The following is a 27,541-nucleotide window of genomic DNA, read 5'->3' on the forward strand; positions in this document are numbered from 1 at the left end:
AGTCTAAAGCATGATCTACTACTTAACCTCTCTACTTTCTGAGGAAAATACGTTCATTGAGCAACTTAAGGCTACGAATATAAAATTCAGTCAGTAATTTTCTCAATCAAGTATCAGCAGCAATAACATCTATTATGTTTACTAAGTTATCAAGTCTTCAGACTTTGTAAAGGAAGGAAATATTTTCAACGTACCTTCCACAGGTTTTGTTATTATTCCAGTCACTCCACCAACAACTCCCTGAAAGAGAAATCAATCATATAGTCTGGACTGAATGGAAGGTGTTTCATTTTAAACCAACCACTAGAGGTCTCTACAGACATACTGGAAATAACAACAACAACAAAAATTGAAGACTTAACTTGATAATGTAAACAACATACACATGTAAGTTAGCACTATGATTTTTCAAATAATATATCACAGCAAATCTTAAATGATTTATTCCTAGCAGGAATAAAATTTTATAAAAGAAATATGAGTAAAGCAGATAAAAGGATTTTGAATCTGGCTATGATCCCAATCAGCTATGTAACCACGGGCAGTTGATGAAATCTCTTTAAGTCTCAGTTTCCACATCAGCAAAATGAGTGAGCCGAGCCAAATAATATTTATGATCTAATTATAAATTTTAAGGAGATTACATTGTAACTCAGTGGAAGTGTAGAAAACTGAAAATAAAGGGCCCTCCCAAGGATAGCTAATAACCTGGCAAACAAAGTGCCTTAGTGACTATAACACCCAACATTACAAATTACTATCAAAAAACACAGCAGTATCCTGAAATCATTTCCAAAATTAAAACATGAATATTCTAATACATTCTTAATCATTGTGAAGTAATGGTAGTAAAACTACCTGTATATTCTATAAACACACAGAAAGGGAACTGATGGATACACACTTAAATTGGAAACAGATGAGAGGTGATTAAAGAGTATTCTAGCCTTACTCATAATGTTTTATTTACTTATCAACAGAATAACTTTTAAGTTCTTATAATTATTTACAAGAATATTCATACATCACCTATATAATTAAGCAGTATAATTTTAAACGTATTAAAAAGTAATGAAAGGCAGTTCCTGGTTTATCAACAATTAACTTTCACACATCCCTTCCACAGAAACAGTCAATCGCTGATGACCTGAAGAGCTCCTTCTCTCTCTAGTTTCCATCGGTACCGCGTATCTCTGCTTCTCACTTCCTCACCTTCTACACCAGTGCTAACTTATCATCATTACAGTTTTACGAAATCTGGCAATTCAGGGGATAGATCTGGTGGTGACAATGGGGAAGGGGAGCAAAAAGGAAACTGGAAAGTCCATAATTTATCATTATTTCTATTCTGACAGGCCTAAACTCATAAGTAGCATTCTAAGTTTCACACAACCAGCTAGAAAAAAAATTTTTTTTTTAGTTGCAGATTTCTTAGATTCAGCAGAGAACTTACTCGCAGAAAGCCCTTTCCTCCTCTGGCCAGGCTGTCTCCAAAATCTTTGGGCTGTCGACTCAACTCTTCTCTTCTTTTTTGCTGATATTCCTTGTCCATTGTAATTGCTGCCAAACCTTTCCCAACAGAACCAGTGATTCGAGATACAACTCCTGCTGCACCACCTATCAAAGACAAGGGATTAATATCTAAAATATACAAGGAACTCAAACAACAGCAAGAAAACAAATAAACTTATTTTAAAATAGGCAAACAATCTGAATAAATATTTCTCAAAAGGAGACATACAAATGGCCAACAAGTATATGAAAAAATGTTCAAGATCAAAAATCATCAGGAAAGTGCAAATCAAAACCACAGTAAGATATTATCTCACCCCAGTTAGAATGGTTATTAGAAAAAAGACAAAAAAAAAAAAAATCACAAACGCTGTCAAAGAAGTGAAGAAAAGGGAATGCTTATACCCTGAGAGTGGGAATATAACTTAATACAGCTATTAATGGAAAACAGTATGGAGGCTCCTCAAAAAATGAAAACTAGAACTACCATATGATCCAGCAATCCAACTACTGGGTATATATCCAAAAGAAAAGAAATCAGTATATCAAGAGATGTCTGCACTCCCATGTTTACTGCAGCACTAGTCACAATAGCTGAGATATACAATCAATCTAAGTGTCTATCAATGGATGAATGGCTAAAGAAAATGTGACACACACACACACACACACACACACAATGGACTACTACCTAGGCATTTTTAAAAAATGAAATCCTTTCATTCACAGCAACTTGGATGAGCCTGGAGGACATTATGTTAAGTGAAATAAGTCTGGCACAGAAAAACAAATACTGCATGTTCTCATTTACATCTGAGAGCTAAAGAAGTTGAACTCAGAGAATTAGAAAGTAGAACTGTGGTTATTAAAGGCCGAGATGGGTAGGGGGAGAAGAGGATAGGGAAAGATTGGTTAATGGACACAACATTACAACCAGATAGGAGAATAAGTTCTAATGTGCTATAGCACTGTAGGGTGACTACAGTTAACAACAACTTATTGTATGTCTTCAAATAGCTAGAAGAGAGGGTTTGAACGTTCCCAACACAAAGAAATGGTAACTGTTCAAGGTGATAAATATGCTAATTGCCAGATTTGATCACTACCTAGTGTATACATGTATCAAAATATCACTCTATACCCCATAAATATATACAATCATGTGTCAATTAAAAATAAAATTTAAAAAATTTTAAGGCTCAGAGAAGTTACATTGTTTATATAAACAGCATTATCATAATATACAGCATGCAATTGGTTTAAACTAATAGGTGCTTAAAATTCTGTCTCATACAAAAAATGCAGAAATTAACTTTTCCCATCTAACAAGAAAAGGAATAAAATTAAAGTACATTTATTCAACACTACAAAGACATTAAAAAACCAGCAGTCCACTGTTAACTTATTTTCCATTTAAAAACAAGGAAACATGTCTTTTAAAAGGGATTATTAAGAAAGTGATCCCTCCTTTATTAAATAAAAGCATTTGTTTTTCACAACAACATATTTCATAACAATATAATAAAAAATATATACATATACACAAATATGTGATACACACCTACTGTGTGTCCAAAGAGACTTCTCACTCCAATCACTAACCCCTCTGCAAATTCTTCAGGGCCTTGAACAGCACCCTGGCAAAAAAAAAAAAAAAAAAATTCCCAAAAATTTTGTTATTTAAAATTTAAATAAGTTTAAGACTTTTAATTTAATAGTTCAGGGTTTGCCTGAAGAATCCAAATCTGTAAAAATCTATAAACACTGTGATGAATCAATTTTCACCTCTACCCAAATATGGATAGAATATCTATTGTATTTCAACCTACATGATCTTAGCAAATTCTTTAAGTCAAAAATTGGATAGGTATAAATCACTGGCTTCAATTGCAATTTGAAGTTGGCCTCCCAGAACTAAGTTTCATCAGATTGCTAAAACAAGCTGCAACGATAACAAGAGTAGGAGAGTCCACAGATTTTTTTTACTGTCTTATTCTCCCATTTATTTTCTCTGCTTTATTCTTCTAAAACCCTCATACACTGGGCTGGCTGCTAGACCCTTTAAATGGAGGGGAATAGGTTAGATGAAAGCTGGAATATGAAACAAACTTTGCTTTCAGTTCCCTATTAGTCCCTTCCGCAATGGTGGAACAGTTTTGAAAGTCTTAATCTACCCAGCATTCTACATATTCTTACAAACTACATTAAATCCTGGCAAATGTGGGCAGTGCTCATTAAATTCTAAACAATCATCCAGTGCTATCTCATGTACCTTTAAATAAAAATATTAAATTGATATACTTTTGTGATTTGAACATTATTCAATTCCCAGATACAATTACAATGCAAATTACTATTTGTTATTAAAAAAGAGAACATCCATTTTTCTATACCTATCCTTAAAATAAGTAAGAGGTCAATACCTGGAAGGGTTCATAGAATAAAGCTTCAACTCCTTCAGACAGACCTCTAATTAATCCAAATGGGTTTCCAAGTACATCTAACCCCAATACAAGGACATACATCTGTTTCAAGAACTAAAAAAGAAAAAAAAATTAAATTAAGTCCTTCATAACTGTTTTAAGAAACATCACAATAAAATAGAAAAAAAAGAGATTTACTGATAAAATTAAGTTTGTGTTAAAAGAAAGCTGTAGGGAATAACCACCACCACATCCACTAATTGATCTTTTACTCTGTGCCAGGCACTATGCTAATACTTTACAAAGAGCTTTTAAATTAAACAGAACTGGTTTGACACACAGGCTGCCACGTAGCAGTTATGTGACCTTCTGCAAGTTATTTAGTATCTAACAGCCTGTCTTCTAATCTATAAAATGGAAGGGTAGGCTGGGTGTGGTGGCTGATGCCTGTAATCCCAACACTTTGGAAGGCTGAGATGAGAGGATCACTTGAGGCCAGGAGTTAATGACCAGCCTGGGCAACACAGTGACACCCTGTCTCTGTAAAAACTTAAAAATTTTTAAAAAGGGAAGTTACACTGTCCTTGCATGGGTGAGTATGCATATTAAATGAATACATAATTCAGTAATTGTTAGTTGTTTTTATTATTACTTTACCATCCTTATTATTAATAAATTAGATGGAAAATAATTAATAACCAAAACAAAAAATAAGGGAAAACATATCCTAATTTTAACACGTAACTTTCATAATGTCTGTATATGTCATAGGAGAAAGAACATTCCAGCAGTGGAAGGAAAGGAAATGTCACCCTGCAGTTCCATGGTATAGCAATTGTACCAAAGTGACCTGCAACAACTACTGACTGTCTCTGTGCATACATACTTGAACCACAGAGTAACTGAGGCACAGGGAGGAAGCAGGCTTAGAATTCTGCTTGCAATTCACTAGATTATATTCAGAAACTGTAATCACTGAAGAAATCAAGTGTAATGACTATAAAGTCACTATTCTTTCCCAAAGTGGTAAAATTGCAAAGTCAAAAAAGGAACTGGAGGAAAATTTTCAAAAGGTGTATAAAGAGGGGTAGAACTAAAGAAATAGAAATCAATCATTGAAGAAAACCACTAAATAAGGAGATTTCAAACTGAGGTAAATTATATAAACATTACTGCATACTATACAGTCACATGAAAATGTTTTGATATTTTATGAAGTATATTCCTTATGAAATACTGTGATAGGAAATTACCTGTTCACTGTAATGCCTAACAACACTCCACATAAGCTGATCTCTCTTGTAAAATTGGTATTGAATTTCATAATAAGCAAGCCTGGGAGGAGAAAAAGGAAAGATTCAAAGATACTTATATAAAAAAAAAAGGGACTTAAAATTTGAATGACAGCTAATGCTAATCATAGCCTATTCTTTCACAATCGACTTTGTATATTTACCACATAACAATTTATGATTGTCTTAATAATGGTTACCAAATTATTATAAAAACAGTGCACAAGTTTTTCATATATGCATAAAGAGTGAGGAGATTCTTTAAAAGTCAACCATCGTCCCACCGCATAGTGGATTTTAAAGGTTTATTTTCTTATTTCCCACTTTGAATTCTTTCTTTTCTTTTATATGCAAAGATAAAATGTTTAAAACATTTTGTAAGCCCTGTTTACACTCAAAATTGTGGAGAAGTATTTCTCTATGTTATTTAAAACTCTACATAAACATTTTAAACAGAAGCATATCATGTTACCATGTGGCAGTGTCATAACAAGCAATTCTTCCACTGTCAGACATTTCCAATTTTTGGTAAAATAATTAATGATGCCATGTGTATGTTGAATATAACTATTTGGTTGAACTTCAAGATTAGATTACTTTTTGGAAAGAATTTCCAAAAAGAGAATTACTGAGTGAAAAGCAACAAAACATTTAAGGCTCCTAACAAATGTAGTTTTCCACTTACACCAACAGTATTTAAAAAGTGCCTATTTCTTAGAACCACCCCTGACTAGTATTAAATAGGATTTTAAAATAGAATCGCTCATATTTTAAAATCTTTGATAAGTTGCTTTAATTTGCATGTATTATTTGATAAATAATAACATCATCATTGTGTTTTCCCTTTTGCTAATTATCTCCTATTGTTCTCTGGCCACTATACCATTAGAATCTAGGTTTTTCTTATCAATGTTTAATATTAACATAATAGTCCTTTCTCTGTCATTATATTTTCCCAGTCTTTTGTTTTTAATTATTTTCATTGATTTTGTTGAAAAGTATTTGATTTTTATGTGGTTAAATATATCTTTTATTTTCTATTGAAATATTTTCCACTGCTTTTAAACTTAGAAAGGCATCCTCTATTCAGAGATGTCTTTTTTTTTTTTTGTCTTTTCAGTTTAGGTTTTATATTTTATCATTCGTTTTCTCTGAAATTTAGTAGTGTACATGTAAGGTAAAAATGATCTACAGGGATTTTTTTTTCACCCAGATAATTACTTGTTCCAATGCCATTGTTGAATTGCAATTCAATAACAATTTATTTAATGTATACATATCTAGCATTACATATCTCTGAATATAACATGTTTTAAAAATGTTAAATTTACAATATATGACTTAAAAATTCAATTATTATTCTATATCCATGTATTATCTAGACATGAGTAATCAAAGAAAACAAGACTCTTCACCTTATCATTATGAATACAATAAGCATTCCTAAAGAGTATAATCACAAATGGACCAAATTCTCCAACTGTTAAGTAGTAAAGTTATCCTTTTCCTAAGCTAACATTGCACAAGTGGAGAGAATTAATCTCCAGAAACATGACCTTGGTACACCTGCTTTCCAATGTACTCTAACAGAAGTCTTACTTGAATATAAGGTCATCCACATCAGTCAGAGTAGCACCTATGCTTTTCAACAGCAAGTTGACAGACTGAACTGCAAACATTTCCTGTTTTTCTTTGTCTGATCCTTCACCTCCGGAACCCAAAGACAAACTCAAATGCAACTAAAAGAAAAATAATGTTCAATAAATGAAAGCTAAAAGTGAAAATTTTACATATTTAGTATCCAGGTAGTCCAGAAACAAACCAAAAAAAATCTTTCGATTAGAGTCCTAGTGAAAGCTATTATTTGATACTATACATTACAGCAGAATCACTTACACTTGATTCTCTTTGCTTTTTGAAAAAATACAAATTAGTCTGATCCAAAAATAGAGTTCTAATTTTTGCAATGTATATAAATGCCATTGTATTCATATGAAGGAGACCAACACACTTTACAAAAATGTCATAATCATTTTAAGAAGAAAAACATGTCAACTGGCACACAAGTAATCTGCCAGTCAAAATAATAGATAATAACGATAACATGACAATTAAGGTAAGTTAGCAAGTTGTTAAGTTTTTAAAAGTATAATAAGGTTTTCAGTTTCCACAGACCCTCCAACTTAGTATTTAAACATGAGATTTCAGATCCTCATTTAGCTGCTACTTCGTACTGAACCATTAGTGTAACAGTGCAAGAAGATACAGGCAAAAGGTAATTCAACATGTGTAAAGTAGATGAATTTCCTTTCTCGTTTTGTCATTTCCTAGCCATATTAACTAACTAATATAGAGCTCAAGTAAAGTGGACTTGGGGCAAGGCCAGGAAAGCCTGCGGTTGTTTTTTTCTTTCATGTGACCTTCTGCCCACATGAAGAGTCTGGGGGTGCTGGGATCCAGGAAAGGTAACCACAGGTAAACACTGATCCAGCCTTTCCCTAGGGCATCGTTACTATGGGCTATGAAAATAATTGTTGTTCATAATCTTTACCATTAGACTTCATGGCTCAGTTGCCACTGTGCCTAAGAACACAAATAGGTAAATTATCAATCATTAATATCCCTCTAGAATACAATATCCATGAAGCTATTTTATACCTCCACAGCAACTTTCATAATAAGCATTCAGTAAATATTTGTTTAAGGTGTGGTTCAATCCCACAAATAACTGATTTTCACTTAAAAGTGAAAAAGAAATGGTATATTACCTATCACATAAAACATTATCAATTTTAAACCTGACACTATCAATGTCTGGTATCACCAAACTGATATACCAATTTAAAATAATAATTTCATTTTAGAAGTCCATTCATTTAGCTGAAGAACTGGTAAATGCAATTGAAAGTAATGTGCTGTAAACAGTTTTTGAGAATGTAAAGGATCATCAATATTTTAAAGAGTTACTTAATTATAAATCTGGCCCATTACACAAGTTTAGAGCATTATGGTTGATAGCATTTGTGAATTTACTAAGCAGTCACCTTCTCCTATAAAAGCTAAAAAGAACAACAAAAGGGAAAAGAGAAATGAGTTCATAAAGTACAAAATCAGGCAAATGAAAGGTATCCAATTTTCCACTCCCTTAGTTACAATCAAATTTTGGAAGGGGGGGAAACACCACATCAACAGTATAGTACCTACTTCAGCGTTTTCGCATTCTGGTTACGGCACCCATTACAGCTCTCTGTTTAGACAGTGATAGTAGTTACAAAGTGCAACCAAAACATTAAATGTTGGCAAGCACTTCTACGCTTAATTAAGAAATGCTTTTGTCAGCTTCTTCTTTGAATAAAGGGGTTATTAATTCAAGACTGGAAACATGCTCTGGTGGTTTCTCTGTGGGAATTATGGCTGTACATGTGTTACAGAGAATTGTCTTAATTATTTTGATTAATCAAATAAAATTCCCACCAAATACATGATGCAACAAATTAAAACCTACGTTGGTCCACAGACCCTTTAAAAAGTTCTACAATAGTTTCACTAAATTTTCAAATTAATAATTACAACAAACCTTCACAGGAGAAATATGGAAATGTTCAAAGAAACTAAGAATTGACATATCAGTCATTGAAGTCTCCATTAATTCTGCATTTAGAGCATCAATATCTGGTTGGATTAACTTTGTCTGAAAAAAATAAAATCAAGAATTTCTATTTTAATTATTTTCTCTATTATAGTTAGTTCAAAAAAGGCTGATTCAAATTTTTTTAATTTTATATTTTTCCCAAGAAATGAAAATTTTTACCCGTTTTCTTTCAGCTTCAGGGTCTGTTGTTGGGGTAAACAGTACAATAACAGCTCCTAGAAACCCCTGATCAATTTTTAAGGCCATTTCCTGAATGAGGACCATAAAATACCTAAGGAAAAAAAAATTTAAGATGGAAAAGGATTTCTACCAAATCTTTTAATTTTCGATGTTAAAACTTTGATTTTAGTGAAAAGTCACAGTTATATCTTGTTCCTTCATCTCCTAAAACTTATGTTAATAAGATCAAGGTCTTCTTAGATTGAGACCTTCTCACTGGAGTGAAAGCTTCACTCAGGGCAATATTGCTGCATTAACACTTAGCACTTACAGTCCCAAATGCTACATTCGTCATGTCACAGATGAAACAAATACAACTAGATCATGTAGCATGTATGATCCAATTTTTAAAGTTCACAGTGATTACATTAAAGAACACAGCTCACAAATACGTATCATTTAGATTTCACTTACTATTTTATATTCTAATTGGAGTTATAAAGGGAAGAAGATACTTGAAGAAATTCTACACTTTAAAATATGTAGCGACTACTACTAAAATAAGTTGAAGCATAAAAGATTACTTGACCAAAAGTGAATTAATAGGTTCAGTTGGAAAATACTTTTTACATGAAAGTCACTTTCAAAAAGAGTGAGATTTATTTTCAAAGTAGATTCTCATTTTAAATTCCTTTAGAGCAACAGCAGGAATCTTTACTTACTTGAACTGTAAGACTTTACTGTACTCATTAAATCTTGTGATGACACTCACATCAATGAAAGGCTTGGGCTCTAAGAGGAAGAAGTAACACATGAAAAAAAAATAATGCTTTATACTAGGTCAAACTGATGCCTATTTAACTTTTACAAATAAGTTATATCTATGTCACAACTTATTTCTTTTTACCTGAATCTAAAGCAATAGATTTTGGAGGGGCAACAGGATGAAATACAACAGGGAACATTGCACCTGGCAACTGATTATCAACCTGAAAGAAAAGAAAATCAACTTACCAAGATTTCAAATAATTTAAACTTTTAGTTTCAAAGATAACGTTATAGAAGAGGCCACTACCTTCATCGTAATTGTCTGCGTGTATATGTGGTGTAATTAGAAGTTTCATTTTAAACCTGTAAAAGTTATATACTTCAGCAAGGGTAAGGCTTTAAATAAAGGACTATATAAATACTCTCATGATTGTATTAACAGTGTGCAATATGTACATCATTAATGAAAATACTTGTATCTATGGATCCCGCAAGATTTCAATTCTCTATGGTGTAAATAAAACATAAGTGGAAACTGAATATGAAATTAAGGAATAAGGTAAAAAGAAAAAGAATTAAAGTAGGCTAAACAGTACTTAACAGCTAAAAGGAAGGAAGGAAGGAAGGGAGGGATGCTGGGAGGGAGCAAGCAAGCATCCAAAAGGAACCTCCAGCAAAGCTCTGCTCTCTGCCCTGAAGAATGACAAAGGAAAATCTTATATGGGGGTCCCATGACAAATTCAAAGGAACATTTAAAAATAACAATCCCAGTGCAAGAAAACCCTTTTGCAGGCTAACTGCTCAAAATTAGTCTTAACAGTCACGAAGTGTATAAGTAAGATGTTGAATAAACAGGATATGTGGAAGAAGGGGAAAAAACATACAAAGAAAAGATACCAATTACAACAATGTAAACTATAAAGTTGTAAAAAAAAAATTTCATTCCCAAGATTCCCAAAGTGATGATAACCACTTATTTGAGGATGACAACGTTACCTGAAGCCAGTACAATCTGGCCCTTAAACTTCTCTGGTGAGAAGACTGCTTAAATTCAATCTGAATTCCTGATAAAAAGTCTCGTTTAATAGGGCAACGAATAGGGAGGCGCATTTCCATTGGATCTTTATCAAAATTGACCTGGAAAAAAAGCACATGGTTTTGTGATGAGCTGATATTAGCACAGTAGCTATTCCATTTTAAATATCTGTTTATTGATCAAATTGAAAAAATCTTTATCTTTGTGTCTCACCAACAGATCTATCTTAAGGTGATCTACAGTTGAGGTCTCTGAAGCAAAAGCACCACTTTTCTACCAAAGTTATTAGAAAAACAAGACAACAATTGTGAAACTTTTCAAATACAGAAACTATAGTTTAAAAAACATGCTTTATGTAAAAGAAAACTTCTTCAAATAATGAATAGTTCCAGATAATTCTTTTTTTTTTCTTCTTGAAACAGGGTCTTGCTGTCACAAGTGCAGTGGCAAAATCACAGCTCACTGCAGCCTCAACCTCCTGGCCTCAAGTGATCCTCCCGCCTCAGTCTCCCAAGCAGCTGAGACTACAGATGTGACACCATGCCCAGCTAATTTTAATTTTTATTATCTTTTTTGTGTAGAGACAAGGTCTCACTATGTTGCCCAGGCAAGTCTCAAACTCCTGGCCTCAAGCGATCCTCCTGCCTCAGCCTCCTAAAGTACTGGGATTACAGGTGTGAGCCACTGTGCCTGGCCCCAAGATAATTCTAAACAAACTCTGTTTTGCAATCAATAATTGATAGCTTAGTCATGTTTGACACTAATTACATAGTTTTTTTAAATCATTTAAGTATGGCCAAAATTGATGGGGGTGGTGGGGAATGTAACTGGTGACAGTGCTATCCAAACCATCAGACAACAAAGACAAAGAGTAACCAAACTGCATGATTAAACTAGAGCAAGCTGGAAATTGCAGTCAAGCTTCTTCAGACTTCCTGGAGCATAGGTGACTTTTAGTTTTAACTGTGTAAGGGCCCAGGTGGAGTGCATCTTTATTTGTGAATGCCTACTCATGTCCAACAATCACTCACATTTATTGAATTTACTTGAGCAGGTTTTTGCAGGTTTTTCCTGAATGAAATATGTAATTTTACACAGTCTTTATTTAGCAATATGTATTAGTGTCATTCAAAATATTTTAAAAATTTCAATGAAGCAATCTTAACTTCTCCCTAATCTTTCTGAAAACAAGTTCCTTAAGACTATCTGATTTGTTAATAGAATTATAAAAATATAAAAATGCAATAAAATTATTAAAACACCGATTTAAATCCTGTTTCATAGTATATGATTAAATAACAATATGTTTTAATTAAAAATATACTTATGTGTATCAGTCACGCCAATCCTATTAAGAAATAAAAGTTTATCTACTAATAAATTCATTTTTGTACACGTCTTTACCTGGGCATTACAATTTTACTTACTACCACCACCAGGAAAATACACATATAAAAATAAAAAAAAAAAGAATTTTGGTATACCTCAAAATTATTATCTAGCTTAATCCAGCCATGATCTCTTGATATTTGATGTTTCTGATAGGATTGTTCCAGTAAGATTATCTGCTTTTGACTAAATGGCTTCCATTTCCGTTTTGGTTTCATCTCCCAAACAACACCAGAACTGAGTAATTCACACAAAAAAATTAAATTAGCAATATGTATTTAGATCTGTGGAACTTCATGCAATTCCAGATTATTGTAACTATTATTTTCCTATGAAAATTACATTAGTATAAGAAACTTCTTAAAGTAACGAACTATACCTGTGTTGTAAGAGTACAAAAATAAAAGAGGCAGGCAAGAAAATAACTTTTTCTATCAATGTTGACATCAATCAATTAAGGGACTGGCAAACTTTTTCTGCAGAGGGCCATATATTAAATAGTCAATATTTTAGGTTTTCTGGACTGAGACAAAATTCAAGTTATTAGATAGGCAACTTAGATACAAAAGAGAGATATTTAATTGATTTAAATAAATTTTTAATTGATGAAATTTAGAATATAAAATAATTAAGAGCAATTCTTAAAAACAAGTCTATTAATGAAAAAATAAACTTCTTTTGTGAAAGTAACATGTCACTTAGTGTTATTTATTACCAAAATCTATCGCAAATGTTCATCTATTAATGGTAATCTGTAATGAGCATCTTTAAAAATACCATTTCACACAGGTGCTGCCAAATACTGACATTGATCAATGAGAATTTATTATTTTACTAGAGCATATATATCACTTGGAAGGCATTTATAAAATTCTATTAAATTATTCTCTTGATATTTGCCTTTTAGTATATTAATACATTACAGGTCAATCACTTCCAATTCAAAGTTAGGTAGAAGCTCCTCAATTGCACAAACGAATTGTGAAATGAGGAAATTTCCTTACACCTGCATTGAAGTCAGAAAAAATGTTGCTGGAACTGGAGTTGCCGGCCATAAAATATATCCTCTCCAAATATATGTGGAAGTGGAGATTTTGCTTCATGTTTTAACTTTGGACAGCACAGGAAGTACATGGAATATCCTGATATTACTTGAGATTCAAACATTAGTGGTCTTCAAAATTGACTATACTGTAGTATAAATTTTTCATATAAGCACTGTCTTCCAATTTTAGCTTGAAATTCATTTAAAAAATCATCAGTTCTGCAATTATGCGACAAAAACTAATTTCCAAAGCCACTATTATTGGTGTTTAATAATAGTGGTTGAGGGTGGTTCTTTTTGTTCAAAAACATTTTAATGCTGGCCCAGAATTCAAAGAGTACAATAAAAAGTTACTGCTGCTAACCCATCAAACTGCTATGTGGTAACACAAGTCAGAACATTCAGATTCTAGTTCTGGCAAAAATTCACAGAACTGATGATAGTTTAGTCCACAAGACTTAATGAAGTTTACTATTTGACACTAAAACAAGAGAAAAGTGGACTTTGAATGTTATTCTTTTAGGGCGTAATGAAATGTGGATTATCTTCTTATTTAAAAAAGCATCATTTTACTATGTTATGAAACTACAGCTGTGCTGAAATAATACAATATATGTTGACAATATAGTTTCCAAACTAAGCACTTACCGTAACATTTCCAAATCACAGGAAAGCAATGGCCAGAAAAATTAGAAAATTTAAGGCAAAATATATCATCACACAGAATGTCTTCACAAATATAAAAAACAATAATGAGGCTGCAAGCAAAGTAAGTTTCTGAATGACGTATTTGTTAGCCAAGCCAGGAAAGTTTTTTAAGTCTTTTACCAATGGTGAGTTAATTGAATTATGTCTGATTGCAGCAGCTAAAGAAATGTATCTGGAGAAAATGAGCTTGTTTAAGGCCATTAGCCTTTCAGTAGGAACAGTTGCTTAAAAATTGAAAGGCGGCGGCGGGCGGTGATAAACCTATGAAATCAACACTGGGAGAGCCCGAGAGGCAGGCAGGATCACGGGAATAGATCGAGACCATCCCTGGCTAACTAGAGTGAGCCATTCTTCCAGCTCTGCGCCAGGCGAGGGTGGCCATGGTCCTTCAGGGGCTGAGCTGGGAATGGTAAGCCGGGAGGCTGCAGTGAGCTGAGAGATCAGAGCCACTGCACTCCCCGCCTGGGGCGACAGTCTTGAGACTCCTCTCAAAAAAAATTGAAGACATTGCTCTTATCAATGATCAATTTAAAAACAAAGGCAAATGATATTGAGTGGTTTCCATAAACAGGTAGGAGTCAACCAGAATCATTACCATCTGTTCGTTTATATGTTGAAGAGATCAGCACTGAGTTTAGGCCATTCAGGCAATGCAATAACCTCTATAAATAGTTTGCCTAGGACAACTATAGGTGAGAATATTTTCAAACAAGCTGATGAAATACTAATTCAATATAACCTGAAGATAGATACAACTGATTATGGGAAAAATATGTGTGGAACAGAAAAAGACTTAGTTGGACAAATTCATAAAGCTGGTGAAAAGGTAAAGCATTTAAAGCCTATTGTATTATTTGTGAGCAATTTCTTCAGCTGCTGCAATCAGACATAATTCAATTAACTCACCATTGGTAAAAGACTTAAAAAACTTTCCTGGCTTGGCTAACAAATAAGTCATTCAGAAACTTACTTTGCTTGCAGCCTCATTATTGTTTTTTATATTTGTGAAGACATTCTGTGTGATGATATATTTTGCCTTAAATTTTCTAATTTTTCTGGCCATTGCTTTCCTGTGATTTAAGAATATTCACAGTAAGTGCTTAGTTTGGAAACTATATTGTCTCAACATATATTATATTATTTCAACTGTGTAGTTTCATATAGTAAAATAATGCTTTTAAATGAAGATAATCCACATTTCATTACGCCCTAAAAGAATAACATTCAAAGTCCACTTTTCTCTTGTTTTGATATGATGGATATATATCAGTAATAAAAAAAATGCTGCAGAACAATATGCATGAACTCAAACACGCTGTGATCTGTAATGCACTGAGTAGCAATGTCAAAGCAGCCATGTAAAAGAACAGAAATCACTGTGTCCCAACAAAACATTATTTATGGGAAATAAACTGAATTGCACAATTTTCATGTTACTTTCTTTTAATTTTTTTCAACCATTTACAAATGTAAAACAAATTATTCTTAAGTCAAAAGCTGTACAAAAACAGGCACTGGACTAGATTTGGTTCACAGGCCAAACTTTGCTGGCACCTGAATTAGAGAATACTAAAATCTATAATATTTTACTTTACATAGCTTGTTTACACTTGTCAATGGTAGTGTTAACAATGTTCTAACTATAAAATGTATTTAGAGGATACCAGTCAGTGAAGGCACTGAATAAAATATCTACTGTAGACAATATAAATCCAACATTATTCACGATAAAAACTCTGAGACAGCTTAAAGGGGAACTTCCTCAACTTGATAAAGAGCACCTACAAAAAACTTATAGCTAACATCATAGGGAGAAACCAGATGCTTTCCCACCAAGATTAGGAACAAGGTAAGTATGTCCACTCTCAATTATTCCCACCTCAACATAGTACTGAAGTCCAAGAAGTGGTAAGACAAGAAAGTAAATTTGGGAGTGAAGAAATCAAGTGCCTATGTTCACATTTGACATGACTGTCTAAACAGAAAATCCCAAAGAATCAACCCAAAAACTCTGGTAACGAATAAGAAATTATAACAACATTGCAAAAATATAAGGTTAATATACAAGTCAACTGCTTTCTTACATGCCAGCAATAAACAATTAAAATTTAAAATAAAAACAGAATACCATTTACATTAGCACCAAAGAAACAAACTACGTATAAACACAATCTAATACAAAGTGTATGTGATCTAAATGAGGAAACTACCAAAGTCTTTCAACAAATTATGTTGGAACACCCGGACAGCCACATGCAATAAAGCAAATCTAGACACAGAGCTTTCATCTTTCATAAAAAATAACTCAAACTGGATTAGACTTAAATATAAGTTTGAGATCAGCCTAGACAACATGGCGAAATTCCATCTCCACAAAGAAATAAAAAATATCAGCCTGGCATGGTGGCACGTGCCTGTAGTCCCAGCTACTCAGGAGGCTGAGGTGGGAGGATTGCTTGAGTCCAGCTGGCAGAGGTTGCAGTGAGCGGTGATTACAACACTGCATTCCAGCCTGGGCAACAGAGTGATACTCTGTCTCAAAAATAAATAAATACATACATACATAAAAATAAATAAATATAAAACACAAAATTATAAAACTCCTAGAAGATAATAGGAGGAAATCTAGGTAACTTTGGGTATAGTGAAGACTTCTTACATACAACACCAAAAGTGCAATCCATGAAGGAAAATAATTGATAAGTCTGATGTAAAATATAAAACTTCTGCTGTTAAAAACAGGTAAGAGCCGGGCACGGTGGCTCAAGCCTGTAATCCCAGCACTTTGGGAGGCCAAGACGGGCGGATCACGAGGTCAGGAGATCGAGACCATCCTGGCTAACATGGTGAAACCCCGTCTCTACTAAAAAATACAAAAAACTAGCGGGGCGAGGTGGCGGGCGCCTGTAGTCCCAGCTACTCGGGAGGCTGAGGCAGGAGAATGGCGTGAACCCGGGAGGCGGAGCTTGCAGTGAGCTGAGATCCGGCCACTGCACTCCAGCCTGGGCGACAGAGCGAGACTCCGTCTCAAAAAAAATAAATAAAAAATAAAAAAATAAAAACAGTTAAGAGAATAAAGAGATAAGCCACAGACTGGGAAAAAGTATTTGCAAAACACATATCTGATAGAAGACTAGTATCCAAAATAAACAAAGAACTCTTAAAACTCAACATTAAGAAAATAACCTAATTTTAAAATGGACAAAAGATTTGAACAGGTGGCTCAGGAAAGAAGATATATAGATGGCAAATAAGCATATGAACAGATCCTCAACATCATGTCTCATCAGAAAACTGCAAAGTAAAGCAATGACATACTACTACATCCTTATTAAAATAGCGAAAATCCAAAACACTGACAATACCAAATTTTGGCAAGGATGTGGAGCCACAGGAACTCTCATTTATTGCTGGGGGGGAATGCAAAATGATGCAGCCACTTTGTAAGATAATTCGGTATTTCTTACAAAACTAAACATACTTTTATCATATGATCCAGCAATCACATTCCTTGGCACTTACTCCAAAGAGGAGAAAAACATATGTCTACACAAAAACTTGCACATGAATGTTTATAACAGCTTTATTCATAATTTCCAAAATGTGGAAGCAACCAAGACCTCCTTCAATAGTTGAATGGATAAACAAACTGGAGTAATAGTCCATTCAAACAATGGACTATTTAATAAAAAGAAATGAGCTGTCAAGCCATGAAAAGAAACAAAGGAACCTTAAAAGCATACTGCCAAGTGAAAGAAGTTAATCTGAATATGTTAGATACTGTTTGATTCCAACCAAATGAAATTCCGAAAAAAGAAAAACTTTGGAGACAATAAAAAGATCAGCGGTTTCCAAAGGTTTAGAAGAGGAATGGAGGGATTAACAGGAGGAAGCTGAGAGACTTTTAGGGCAGTGAAACTATCTTATATAATACTGTAATGGTGAATACAGCTTATTATGCATTTGTCAGAACTCATAGAATGTACAACACAAAGAGTAATACTTAACGTTAGATACAGAAGTTAGATAATAATGAAGTTAGATAATAATGTAGTATCAGTATTAGCTCATCAATAGTAACAAATGTACCACACTACTGCAAGATGTTAGTAACAAGAGAAAGAAGAGTGTGGGTATATGAAAACTCTTTATTTTACACAGTTTTTCTCTAGACATAAGGCTGCTCAAAAAAAAGTCTGTTTTTTAAAATTATGTAACTGGTGTTTTTCCTTTGGAAATCTAGATTTCACTGAATGTGTACCATGTCATAAAAAAGGTACTGAAGTTATTTTAGATAAATTTTTAAATGTTCTTATAAAGGTAAACCTGACAAACTAGGACAGCATATACAATATTAAAGTAAAAAGTTTTATCAAAGAACAAAACAGAAAACTGGACCTATATAACTAAAAATGATTACCATGTTTAGTTTAAAAATATCATATAATACTGAAATATATAACAAAGAATGCATTGCCTATATATATAAATATATTAACATTATATTAATAGTATGTATGATACCATTTATGATCATTAGTTTGTCAGGTGTTGTGCAAAGTTCATTACATAGATTATCTATTTAATTTTCTCCTTAATTTGCTTTTCTTTCCCCAAACATGTGCTTATTGACAGATCCCATCGTGATTATATTTGGTATCACGTCAACCATTCCACCCATCAGCCTCCAAAAAAGAATAAGCCTTTTACCAAATTAAGTGTGATTTTTAAAATCAACTAAATATTCTAATATTTTTCTTACACAGGTTTAAATAGAACCACAGAAAATAACTGGTCCCGTAACTATTACAAAATTCTAAATGGCCACCCATTAAAGATTATGTACTCATATCAAATAATGCCTCCTCTCTGAACCTTTTTTTCAATTTGTTTCTGTTTCCCCTGACTCTTGACAGTTTCTCCAACCTCTACTGCACAAACTAGTCACTTATACCTCTGTATTTCCATTGCACACGTACATCCTTCTTCGTACATCCTTTCCTTTTCTATTTTTGCAACTCATTACACACACACACACACACACACACACACACGGACAACAAGGAAAGAAACAAACCACTTTTTTCCCCACCAACTGACAATGAGTATTGTGAAGACAAAGACAGCATCTCAGTCATCTTTGTATCCTCGGGGCTTTTCAACGAACAGTTCAAAGAATTATTCAGTAAGTTTTACTGAATAAATATACAGCATACCAAAGTCAAACCAGGTATCTTTTTACTTTCCTCAAATTGGCTATTATGAACTCAATGCCTTTTAAAGGTTTAGGATGTCTTATTTTCCTTCTTGCATACCTGGTTATCCCAATATATGAAACTTCCTGTTTGCTTTCATTGTTAACCAGTGAAAGCCCAAGACTGTGGAGAGACAAGTTTATTTCATAATCAGCCTGTTCCATTTCTTCTGCCTGTAGTGCTTTGGAAACCAAGGCAACATCATCGGTGAAAAGCAAAACTCTCTGGCGCCCATCTAGAAATGATACCCAGTGTATCTGGATGTTTGCATCATATGGAAACTGTCCACATTCATCCTGGGAAAAAGAAAGACTTTTCATTAAACCTGCACATAGTAACTTTTTATTATATAAAATTGAACTATAATAACTGAGAAAGATTGAAGAAGTTTAAGAAGCACTACTAAAATTGAAAAATTCTAACCATCAAAATGACATAAATTAAGTTATAATCTATTTCAAAATATACTCACAAATTATTTTCAAAAACGAAGACTAATAGTACGTAGTTTTTTAATACCTTAGTTTGAATAACCAATTGAGTGCTGACAGGGCACAGAGCAGGATTTTCAAGAGGATACTCTGGTGGCACCAATGCAATAAGATGATTATTTGTCTCCAAGCTGGAGAACAGAATGGTTCAGAAGTTTTATCAGAAATGTAACCTTAGGCCAGGTGTGGTGGCTCACGCCTATAATCCCAGCAATTTGGGAGGCTGAAGCGGGTGGATCACCTGAGGTCAGGAGTTCGAGACCAGCCTGGCCAACATGGTGAAACCCCGTCTCTACTAAAAATACAAAAATTAGCCAGGCATGGTCGCGGGCGCTTGCAATGCCAGCTACTCAGGAGGCTGAGGCAGGAGAACTGCTTGAACCCAGGAGGCAGAGGTTACAGTAAGCTGAGATAGCGTCACTGCACTCCAGCCTGGGCGACAGGAGCGACACTATATCTCAAAAAAAAAAAAAAGAAATGTAACCTCGGACAAAACCAGCCTAGCTTATTTTTATGTTTTCGTGATCTATAACATAGGAAATATTTATGTGAATCACACTGGCGAAGCACTTAAAATGTATGTAGCACTTAAAAATATAAGGCTTTATTTGGTCAGTGTTTTCAGAGGTTAAAATAATAAATTCTACTTTATTCTAGGTTTAATGAAAATAGAACAGTTCATTTCAATAAGCAGTACAAGTACCTACTATGTACTTTCCATCCCATGCTTTCCAGGGGAGAAAACAAAAAACAAAAACAACTGAAGTTACCAAGAGCATAAGAACAGTTGAGCGTCACTAACGTTCAAAATTTACTAATACTTTCAAGGTATATTATATGATCAAAGAAGCCTGCCTAGTTTTTTTATTCTAACAAGAGATCAAATTTTCAAACATACCTATTAAGAAGGTGAATTCTGTATCTGTAAACTACAAAATGTGCTATGTATCTTAGTTCACAGTTATTCTTCCAATATTATTTGACTCTTGTTTTTCATCTATTTCTTATGTTAAAAATTAAATGAAGTACAATAAAATATCCCCAGGTGATTGTGTTTCAGTTAATTTCTAGCATTTTAAGTTTTACATGTTGATGCAATACTATTCATTGCATGAAGGTTTATGGCTATCACTCCTTCTTTGTCATATTATCATTATCTATTTAATAATTTTGCTTTGAAATGGTCAGAAATTAAAATCAACAGAGGGTGATACCTCCAAAATGGAAAAGTAGAAGCAATGTGGCTTCACTCTTTATCACAGAAAACCAAACATAAACTTCTAGTGCCAAGATTATCACCAGCAATATCCCAGAACTTGAACCTGAGGCCGACACAATTCCTGGAGCCACAGAGAAGAGAAAAGCTCCACGCAGATGGTAAGAGAAATGAATTTCTCTACCTACAATGCCTCTCCCCAAATCTGCTTGGCACTGCATGCAGGAAATTCCTCTTCGGCTCACCATTTCTACACTGGATAAAGTGAGATCAAAGCAGAAAGCCAGCTTCCCCACATCTTGGGTTTTCTTGCAGGAAAACCACTCCTGACTCAGCCCATGGGAAGCATCACAAGTGCCTTAGGAAGAAAAACCCCCAATGGAGGCTACAGGCAAAGATGGGAAGCAGGATTAAAAACTCCAGCCCAAGAATTTCTGCTCTTTATTTCAGCCAAAGGAGACGCCTATTCAGAGTGGCTGTTCAGCAGCACAACATTGTGGGAGGCACAGTCCATAAATCTTCTGAGGAGGAACCACTGGGCAGCCTTCCTACATAGCTGGGATATCCCCTTTGAGATGCAACCCCCTCCCCACCACTGGGGACAGTACTGCCAAATGTTTCTGAGAACTGAAGCAAACCAGGACTTATGCCACCATCTAGTGCTAATAACAGGAAGCAGTAATCTAGGATAAAGGAGACCCACAGGCAACTGCAACCGACCTCTAAGCAAACATACTCTAGAAAGACCAAAACAAGCCAGAGAACAAACACTGGAATAAATAAACAATCCTTCAGTGTAAAGCCATAGACACGTATCCACAAAAAGAAACAGCAAGCAGGGAACCATGGCCTCCCCAAATAGACAAAGCAAAGTGCCAGTGACAAACTCTGATAAGACAGCCACGTGTGAGTTCTCAGATCAAGAATTCAAAGTAGCAATTCCAGGAAAGTCAGCAACTTCCAAGACAACACAGAAAAACAATTAAGAAATTTATCAGAGAAACTGAAACAGATTGAAATAATAAAATTAAACAGAAATGCTGGAATGACTAAATAAATTTGCTGAACTGAAAAATGTATTACAGGCTCTCAACAGCAGACTGGGTCAAGTAGAGGAAAGAATCAGTTAGCTCTAAGACAGGCTCTTGGAAAATACACAGAGTAGAAAACAGAATAAAAATGAGCAAAGAATGCCTGCAAAATATAGAGAATAACCTCAAAAGAGCAAATCTAAGAGTCGACAGGTGAGAAAGAGCAAGGGGTAGAAAGTTAATTAAAGAATTTATAAGAGAAAATTTTCCCTATTGGAGAAAGAAAGAAATATACAGGTAAAGGTCATAGATCACCAAACAGATTCAATCCAAATAAGACTACCCTAAGGCATATAATAATCAAACTCTAAAAAGCCTGTGACAAAGAGAGGACCCTAAAAGTGACAAAAGAAAAGAAGCAAATAACATATAAAGAAGCTGCAATTTGTCTGGCAACTGACCTCTCAGGAAACCATGCCCTGCAGGAGGCACTGGGACAACATATTCAAAGTGTTGAAGGGGAAGAAAAACCCTGCAAATGAAGAATATTGTATCCAAAAAAGCTATGTTTCAAACATGACAGAGAGATAAAGTTTTTACCAGACAAACAGAAGCTGAAGGAATTCATTACCTCTAGACCCATCTTACTAAAAATGATAAAAAGAGTTCTTCAATATGAAAGAAAATGATGTTAAAATGAAAAAAAAATTGGAGGCATAAAACTCACTGATAAAACTAAGTACACGGACAAATTCAGAATAATCTAACACCATAATTGTGGTGTATAATCCACTCATATATCTAGTATGAAGACTAAAAGACAAATCTATCAAAAATAATAATAATTACAGCAACCTCTTAATATAAAAAAGGTATAAATTGAGACAACAGAATGTCAAGATGTATGGGGATGGACTTAAAAGTGTAGCGTTTTTAGTTTTTCCTTTTTGGTTTCCTTGTTTTCCTTTCTGATCAAAGTCAAGTTGTCATTTGTTTAAAATAATGTATTGTGTCTATAAGATGTTTTTTGTAAGCCTCATAGTAACCACAAAGCAAAAACCTATAATAAATACACAAAAAATACAAAGCAATTAACTAAAAACATACTGTCAGAGAAAAACCACTTAACCGTTAAGGAAGACAGTAAGAAAAGAAGAAAGAAAGAGGGGCATTATAAAAGAATCAGAAAGGCTGGGCGCAGTGGCTCATGCCTGTAATCCTAGCACCTTGGGAGGCTGAGGTGGATGGATTGCCTGAGGTGAGGGGTTTGAGACCAGTCTGGCCAACATGGTGAAACCCCGTCTCTACTAAAAATTCAAAAAAATTAGCCAGGTGTGGTGGTGTGCACCTGTAATCCCAGCTACTAGGGAAGACTGAGGCAGGGGAATTGCTTGAACCAAGGAGGTGGAGGTTGCAGTGAGCTGAGATCGCACCACTGCACTCCAGCCTGGGCAACAGAGCGAGACTCCGTCTCAAAACAAAAAACAAACAAACAGAAAACAGAAATCCTATAACGAAATGGCAGTAGTACATCCTTAGTTATCAATAATAACAATGAATGTAAATAGACTAAATTCTTCAATTAATAGAAATGGAGTGGCTGGGTAAATAAAAAAAATAGGGCACAACTATATGTTGTCTACCAGAAACACACTTCACCTATAAAGACACACATAAGGTGAAAGTGAAGGGATAGGAAAAGATATTCCACACAAATGGAAACCAAGAAAAAAAGAGTAGGAGTAGCTATACTTACATCAGATAAAAAAGATTTCAAGGCTAAGATTGTAAAAAGAGACAAAGTCACTATATAATGATAAAGAGGTCAATTCAGCAAGAGGACATAACAGTTGTAAATATATGTACCCAACATCAGGGCAGTCAAACGTATAAAGAAAATAACAACAGATCTAAAGGAAGAGATACAATATTAATAGGGGACTTCAACACCCCACTCTCAGTAATAGAGAGATCATCCAGACAGAAAATCAACAAAGAAACACTGGAGTTAAACTACACTTTAGACCAAATGGACCTAACAGACATATACAGAACATTTTATCCAACTGCTGCAGAATATACATTCTTCTCATCAGCACACGGACCATATGGTAGGCCACAAAACAAGTCTCAAAAAATTCAAAAAAGTTGAAATTATATCAAGTATCTTTTCTGTCCATAATGGAATAAAACTGGAAATCAATAATAAGAGGAAGTTGTAAAGTATAAAAACACATAGAAATTAAATAATATATTCCTGAAAAATAAGTCAATTAAGAAATTAAGAAGGAAATATAAAATTTTCTTAAAACAAATGAAAATGGAAACACAATATATCAAAATCTATAGGATACAGCAAAAGCAGCATTAAGAGGGAAGTTTACAGCAATAAATGCCTATATCAAAAAATAGAAAGATTTCAAATAAACAGCCTATCAATATACCTTAAGAATCTAGAAAAGAATAAACCAAAACCAAAATTAGTAGAAGGAAAAAATAATAAAGATCAGAGCAGAAATAAATAATATTGAGACTAAAAAACACAAAAGATCAAAGAAACAAAAAGTTTTTTGAAAAGATAAAATGGACAAACTTTTAGTTAGACTACAAAAAAAGAGAAAACCTCAAATAAATAAAATCAGGCATGAATAAGGAGACATAACAATTGATACCAAAGAAATACAAAAGGATCATTGGAGACTATTTTGAACAACTATCTGCCAACAAATTGGAAAACAGAAGACAGAGATAAATTTCTGGACACATACAGTCTACTAATAATGAACCCTGAAGAAACAGAAAACCTAACTGGAAGACATCATGTTAAGTGAAATAAGCCAGGAACAGAAAGTTAAACACTGCATGTTCTCATTCATATGTGGTAGCTAAAAAACAGTTGGTCTCCTGGAAGTAAAAATTAGAACAGCAGATACTAGAGGCTGGGAAGCATAGGGAGAAGTGGGGATAGGGAAAGATTTCTTAAATGATACAAAATTACAGCAAGATAGGAGGAATCAGTTTTAGTGTTCTACAGCATTGTAGGATGACTATAGTTAACAATATTATTATATAGTTTCATATAGCTAGTAGAAAAATGATGCTGAATGTTCCCAACACAAAGAAATGATAAATGTTTGAGATATGAATATGTTAACTACCCTGATCTAATCACTATATATTACAGATATAGCACAACATCATTACGTACCCCATAAGTATGTACAATTATTATGTGTCAATTTTTTAAAATTATTTTAAAAGAAACACAAAGCCTGAGCAGACCAATAACAAGCAACAAGATCAAAGCAATAATAAAAAGTCTTCCCTCAAAGAAAAGCCAAGACCTGATGGCTTCACTGCTGAATTCTGCCAAACACTTAAAAAAATGAACCAATAACCATTCTACTCAAACTCTTCAAAAAAAAAAAAAAAAAAACTGAAGAGCAGGGAATACTTTTAAACTGATTTTACAAGGCCAGCGTTAACCTATTACTAAAACCAGACAAAGATATAACAATAACTACAATCTTCAACAAAATACTAGCAAACAGAATGCAATAACACATTAAAAAGATCCATCACATTCTTCTCATCTCCCGAGTGCAAGTCTGCAGCAGGCTCCCTGGTTGTCCGAATCACTGACCTCTCTTCCCAGCTATATTTCCAAAATGTCGCTTTCTAACAAGCTGACGCTGGACAAGATGGATGTTAAAGGGAAGCTGGTCGTTATGAGAGTTGACTTCAATGTTCCTATGAAGAACAACCAGATAACAAACAACCAGAGGATTAAGGCTGCTGTCCCAAGCATCAAATTCTGCTTGGACAATGGAGCCAAGTCGGTAGTCCTTATGAGCCACCTAGGCCGGCCTGATGGTGTCCCTATGCCTGACAAGTACTCCTTAGAGCCAGTTGCTGTAGAACTCAAGTCTCTGCTGGGCAAGGATGTTCTGTTCTTGAAGGACTGTGTAGGCCCAGAGGTGGAGAAAGCCTGTGCCAACCCAGCTGCTGGGTCTGTCATCCTGCTGGAGAACCTCCACTTTCATGTGGAGGAAGAAAGGAAGGGAAAAGATGCTTCTGGGAACAAGGTTAAAGCCGAGCCAGCCAAAATAGAAGCTTTCCGAGCTTCACTTTCCAAGCTAGGGGATGTCTACGTCAATGATGCTTTTGGCACTGCTCACAGAGCCCACAGCTCCATGGTAGGAGTCAATCTGCCACAGAAGGCTGGAGGATTTTTGATGAAGAAGGAGCTGAACTACTTTGCCAAGGCCTTGGAGAGCCCAGAGCGACCTTTCCTGGCCATCCTGGGTGAAGCTAAAGTTGCAGACAAGATCCAGTTGATCAATAATATGCTGGACAAAGTCAACAAGATGATTTTTGGTGGCGGAATGGCTTTTACCTTCCTTAAGGTGCTCAACAACATGGAGATTGGCACTTCTCTGTTTGATGAAGAGGGAGCCAAGATTGTCAAGGACCTAATGTCCAAAGCTGAGAAGAATGGTGTGAAGATTACCTTGCCTGTTGACTTTGTCACTGCTGACAAGTTTGATGAGAATGCCAAGACTGGCCAAGCCACTGTGGCTTCTGGCATACCTGCTGGCTGGATGGGCTTGGACTGTGGTCCTGAAAGCAGCAAGAAGTATGCTGAGGCTGTCACTTGGGCTAAGCAGATTGTGTGGAATGGTCCTGTGGGGGTATTTGAATGGGAAGCTTTTGCCCGGGGAACCAAAGCCCTCATGGATGAGGTGGTGAAAGCCACTTCTAGGGGCTGCATCACCATCATAGGTGGTGGAGACACTGCCACTTGCTGTGCCAAATGGAACACGGAGGATAAAGTCAGCCATGTGAGCACTGGGGGTGGTGCCAGTTTGGAGCTCCTGGAAGGTAAAGTCCTTCCTGGGGTGGATGCTCTCAGCAATATTTAGTACTTTCCTGCCTTTTAGTTCCTGTGCACAGCCCCTAAGTCAACTTAGCATTTTCTGCAACTTCACTTGGCATTAGCTAAAACCTTCCATGTCAAGGTTCAGCTAGTGGCCAAGAGATGCAGTGCCAGGAACCCTTAAACAGTTGCACAGCATCTCAGCTCATCTTTACTGCACCCTGGATTTGCCTACATTCTTCAAGATCCCATTTGAATTTCTCAGTGACTAAACATTGTGCATTCTAGAGTGCATATATTTATATTTTGCCTGTTAAAACAAGTGAGCTGTGTTAGCTTAGTTCTTTTTTGATGTAGGCTATTACGATTAGCTTTGTCACTGTTTCACTACTCAGCATGGAAACAAGATGAAATTCCATTTGTAGGTAGGGAGACAAAATTAATAATACATTAAATAAACAATAAAAGTGTCCACTGGAAAAAAAAAAAAAAAAAGATCCATCACTATTATCAAGTAAGATTCATCCTAGGGATGCAAGGATGGTTCAACATACGCAAACTAACAGGATACATGACATTAATAGAATCAAGGACAAAAACCACATGATCATTTCAACAGATGCTAAAAAAGCATTTGAAAAAAACTGATATTGCTTTATGAGAAAAGCTCTCAACAAACTAGGTACAG

At 34.7% G+C, this 27,541-nt stretch overlaps 1 protein-coding gene and 1 pseudogene across 3 annotated transcripts in view; one reads left to right on the forward strand and one right to left on the reverse strand.

The window, feature by feature from the left end:
* LOC116268582 (vacuolar protein sorting-associated protein 13C-like) overlaps positions 1-27,541 on the reverse strand; it is an 80,528-nt gene that overhangs the window by 19,346 nt on the left and 33,641 nt on the right. For both annotated transcript variants that reach the window (XM_031662172.1, XM_031662173.1), the window contains exons 21-33: positions 19,300-19,535; positions 12,327-12,468; positions 10,803-10,943; positions 9,946-10,027; positions 9,761-9,830; positions 9,039-9,150; positions 8,805-8,918; positions 6,827-6,966; positions 5,189-5,270; positions 3,936-4,049; positions 3,074-3,149; positions 1,454-1,617; positions 195-240 (exon numbers count right to left, since the gene is read on the reverse strand). In XM_031662172.1, coding sequence (XP_031518032.1) covers positions 195-240; positions 1,454-1,617; positions 3,074-3,149; positions 3,936-4,049; positions 5,189-5,270; positions 6,827-6,966; positions 8,805-8,918; positions 9,039-9,150; positions 9,761-9,830; positions 9,946-10,027; positions 10,803-10,943; positions 12,327-12,468; positions 19,300-19,535 — 1,519 coding nt within the window. The remainder of the gene's footprint in view (positions 1-194; positions 241-1,453; positions 1,618-3,073; positions 3,150-3,935; positions 4,050-5,188; positions 5,271-6,826; positions 6,967-8,804; positions 8,919-9,038; positions 9,151-9,760; positions 9,831-9,945; positions 10,028-10,802; positions 10,944-12,326; positions 12,469-19,299; positions 19,536-27,541) is intronic.
* Positions 25,551-27,330, forward strand: LOC116273198 (annotated as a pseudogene). Its single transcript, XR_004181650.1, has one exon. The product of XR_004181650.1 is annotated as a phosphoglycerate kinase 1 pseudogene (transcript).

Source organism: Papio anubis, unplaced genomic scaffold (genome assembly GCF_008728515.1).
Source record: "Papio anubis isolate 15944 unplaced genomic scaffold, Panubis1.0 scaffold46, whole genome shotgun sequence".
Lineage (NCBI taxonomy): Eukaryota > Metazoa > Chordata > Mammalia > Primates > Cercopithecidae > Papio > Papio anubis.